General features: G+C 36.8%; 1 protein-coding gene across 1 annotated transcript; it reads left to right on the top strand.

Annotated features, from left to right (window-relative positions):
* Positions 1 to 1272: 1272 nt before the first annotated feature.
* On the top strand, positions 1273 to 3672 carry LOC145013127 (protein SAR DEFICIENT 1-like). Its single transcript, XM_078971933.1, has 7 exons — positions 1273 to 1484; positions 1608 to 1683; positions 1808 to 2351; positions 2461 to 2621; positions 2742 to 2936; positions 3144 to 3240; positions 3353 to 3672. Exons 1-7 carry the CDS (start codon positions 1396 to 1398, stop codon positions 3574 to 3576), a joined length of 1386 nt encoding a protein of 461 aa, XP_078828059.1. The 5' UTR covers positions 1273 to 1395; the 3' UTR covers positions 3577 to 3672.
* The last annotated feature ends 816 nt before the right edge of the window (positions 3673 to 4488 follow it).

Genomic DNA, 4488 nt, shown 5'->3' with positions numbered 1-4488 from the left:
CTGGTGAATGCAACCCAAATGTATCATGCTAGTCTTAGGTCACATACATACCAATTATAGTTATGGGCTTAGACAACTAATCCAACACATGTTGTGCCATCCAAGTAGATATTGCGATAAGGATGTTGCGGCGAGTAGATAGAAGTTCTGCCATCCTTGGAGATGTTACGCCAAACAGAAGCATCTTATGCCATCACGACAGAAGTTACGCCATGAGAAAGGGTGTTGCGCAATGCAAGATGATGTTGCACCACATTGGAGAAGTTGTGCCATCTTGAAGAGGAGTTGTGCCATATAGGATCATATTGTGCCAAATATGGAGATGTTGCACCATCTTTATTCCTTGATGAGCCATGGTATCCCTGATGAGTCACAAAGTCCTCTGTGTTGCTCAAAAGTTGGTGATGCTCAAGGGATACACCTTGTTGTGCCACCATGATGGATGTTGGGTTATTCGTGTTCATGATGAGCTAGTCGTGCATCACGATACTCCACTATAGCAAAAGCTGCTCCATCATGTTCGTTGCTAATACGTATTTGTTGTATGTCGTAGGTGAATGTTCTAGAAGCTACTACATGGCAGATTATGATTCGTTGGCACCATTCATGAGCCTATATGTCAATGAGTTTGACCCATTAGGGTTTTAGGTCTGATCACTCAAGTATAAATAATGATGCTTTCTATGTCATTTGAAGTGTCTTATTTTTTGGAGTGATAGTCGAATCTCTGTGAAATTTTACTTGTAACCTCTGTTTGAGAACTCAGAAATAAAGAATATTCTTCTCCTTTCCATAAACGTAGATCACCTTGACCGGATCATCTAAATTTATATCTTGTGTGCTTTTGGTGTTGCTAGTTATCTGGTTTACTTCCTAATAATATTGATAAAAAGAAAAAACAGGAAGATATTTATTTTTCAAATAGTAATATCGTAGTATAGTTGCACAACAAACCTCTCTTGGTGAACCTTTTTTTGAAAAATTAAAAAAAGAAAAAAAAATCAGGCGAAGCACAAAGGAAATTACATACCATAAGATAAGCTCTATTTTTATAGTTTACTTTTGAATCAATAAAAAACGAAAGTTAAATGTTGACTGGGCAATGGATATTTGCCTGTTTGAAGGGGCGAAGACTTCACGGTTGACTTAAAGGAAGTCTATATCAAGAATCTTCCATATATAACGTTCCCTCATGACTTGGGCGTTAATCTACCTCTCTTACCAACCTTCTTCCTTGACCGTTCCACGAAGCTTCGCATTCTCACTTATTTTACTTTATATAGACCAAGACTTCAATAAATTTCGTCTTCCTTCTTCTTTTATCAGTCCTTTAAATCTCCTTTCCCTTTGGAAACAATATAGATGCGGTGATCTTCAACTCTGATACCCAAAAACATGACTGGAAAAAGGTTTGCCGACGAACCCGAACCTGACCAGTACTGGCAGAATGAAAGACGCCGGCGTGCTAGACCTTCTTTGGCTTCGTACGTCTTATACTTTGTTTTCCATATGTTCTTTACTTAATTTCTTCTATTCATCGTAAAAAATTCGACTGCTTGTTTAAAACTGACAACATTTCTTGATTTTATCTTTAATTGGGGTCTCAGTGCAATCGGGGAAGTTGTGAAGATGAATTTTGTTCAAAATTTCTGCACAGTGTTAGAGCCAATGCTTCGAAGAGTGGTATGATACTTATACCACTTTTTTAAAATGGTTAATTCCTTTTTTCAGAGAAATCATTAATTTCTCCAGCTAAACTGTTAAATTATGATATTTTATTTTGTATAACTATTTGTGCTTTACCTAGGTAAACGAAGAGGTTGAAAATGGACTGCGAAGAAGAATACCATCATACTCTAGGTCGAATTCCCTGCGGATCAATGCACTCGTACCCTCGAGTACCATGCAACTCAAATTCAGAAAGCATCTTACACTCCCAATTTTCACAGGCACCAAAATATTGGATGAAGATGACAACCCTCTTGAAATATATCTTGTTGACACCGACAACAGTCTAGAATCCAGCTTTTCTAGTGCTCTAAAATTACAGATTCTCGTAGTAGATGGAGACTTCCCTTCTGCGAATAGTATTATATGGACCAGTGATGATTTCGAAAAGAACATCGTGAAGGAAAGAAGAGGAAAAAGGCCATTGCTTGCTGGAGACGTGAGTGTTACTATGAGAGATGGCGTTGTTTCTATTGGTGATATTGAGTTAACAGATAATTCAAGCTGGATTAGAAGTAGAAAGTTCAGAATTGCAGCCCGAGTTGTTCAAGGAGCGACTCCTGGAGTTGTAATACGTGAGGCCATGACTGAAGCCTTCGTGGTTAAAGATCATCGTGGTGAATGTAAGTCCTCTCTTTAACATAAATGCACGACACAGTATTTTACACGTTGACAAATGCACAGAAGAATTAAATATTATATGTTGGTTAATTTACTTGCGTAAATGTTTAGTGTACAAGAAGCATCATCCGCCAATGCTTGAAGACGATGTCTGGCGCTTAGAGAAGATTGGAAAAGATGGTGCGTTCCATAAGAAATTAGCTTCAAATGATATCAAAACCGTGCAAGATTTCTTAAAGCTTTCGGTTGTCAATGAATCTAAGCTTAGAAAGGTAAGTCTTTACTTCCGTTTTCATATTTGGTAGTACATATAGAGTCTTTGTTAGGCGATATATACATATATTCGTAACTGAATTACATTGTTTCTTGAACTGATGTTATTCTTTTTACAGATTTTAGGGCTAGGGATGTCCGATAAGATGTGGGAAGTAACTATAAAACATGCTAGGACTTGTATTCTTGTGAGCAAACTACATATATCACGAGGACCCAACCATACGATCTTCTTGAATCCTATATGTCAAGTAGTTAAAGCCGTGATCAATGGAGACGTTGTCACCGGCAAAGACCTTGCTACCCTAAACAAGGTCAGTTTATATCATTGTAAGATAACTTTGGTATTTTTGTTTAAAAATTATGCCGATACCAAATTTGGTTTATAGATATTCATTTTGTCAAATTATCCGAAATATAATAACACAAATTATTAAACCAACGATCATATGTGTGAACAATTGTTGTAACACTATCTATTCTGCAACATTTGACTATATGGATTTTCCTTAACTTTTCAGGTTTTTATTCATAAGCTTGTTGGGGAGGCTTATCAAACTTGGGACTCTTTAGAAATAGTTGATGGTCTTTTGAATGACACTCCACGACTAACACAAGGTACAAAATTACCTCCTCTTTATATCTGCTTACAAAATAAAGGCAAACAATATCTACACGCATTTTTTTTGGTTTCTATTTTGCTTCAAATAACTAACTTCGTGAAAAATAGGTGATATGGTGGATCAGTACCCAAGGAGTCAGATAATGACGGTGGGGATGTATGGGGGACATGCTTATCCAATAGCTCAAGCCACTGACTTAGCATTCGTGTCGACCAATGACCATATTGGTGTTGTGGGTTCGACTTCATTTTACACCCCAGTGGAGGCTTACAATTTCTCGGAGTCTTCATCAGAAGGCGAATTTGCAGCACATCATAATTTCATCAAATGATTGATGTTGTTCATGACACAGTCGTAGACTTCACTTGTAAATTTGTATATAGTTGCTTCAAACAATAAAGTCCATAACCAAGAGAATTCCCCATTACAGACATCGCGAACAACGTTTTAATCTAAATCAACAGAGAAATAGCTTTCGTTTGGATGCATCGTATCAAGATTAAAATCAAAAACACAAGACATTGAATAACTATCCAATATTATTGAGAAAATAGCTCTAAACTCAATTTGATCGTGTTACAACATTGATCCTAACTCGGTTATTATGCATGTATTTTTAGATCTATTCTACTGACTTATAGGATTAGATTAGGAGTCTTAAAATTAAAGCCTACTTGCTTAAGCCCCACACAATTGGATCCCAGAGTCCTATTCGACTTAGGAATTCCAACGATCACCCCCTAATTTTTAAGTCTTTCTTGAAACATCTTTGGTCCCAATCAAACTCTTCATTTCTTTGAACTTTTTTCGTGCTTGGGGTTTGTAAGAATGTCTGCCTTTTGTTCTTCACATGTGTAAGTCCCTACATTCGTTTGATGTATCAATCGGATCCACTTGATGGTGCGGAATCCCAATCAAGTGAATGATGCAAGATAGAATGGAGAAGAAGAAGAACAAGAACTTGATGAATCTTGAATGTATTGATAATATGAATGATGATCCAATATAAGATTCATGCACACTCACACTTCTTCTCTCTAATTTCTCTCTCTAGAACATGATATGAAATGAATGAATGAATGCTCCTCTAGAATGCCCCTCCCCTCCTAGACACCCACTAAACACTCCCTTAATGACTATTAAAGCATATGGACTGAAAACCTAATTGCTTGACTAAAAACACATGAGTTTTCGGTCCAACCTACAAATAAACTCAATAATATTTTCACCAAAGACTAAAAAC

This window comes from Lactuca saligna, chromosome 8 (assembly GCF_052625555.1).
Source record: "Lactuca saligna cultivar CGN05327 chromosome 8, ASM5262555v1, whole genome shotgun sequence".
In the NCBI taxonomy this organism is placed as follows: domain Eukaryota; kingdom Viridiplantae; phylum Streptophyta; class Magnoliopsida; order Asterales; family Asteraceae; genus Lactuca; species Lactuca saligna.
Note: the sequence above shows the minus strand (reverse complement) of the source record. Positions and strands in the feature narration are given on the sequence as shown.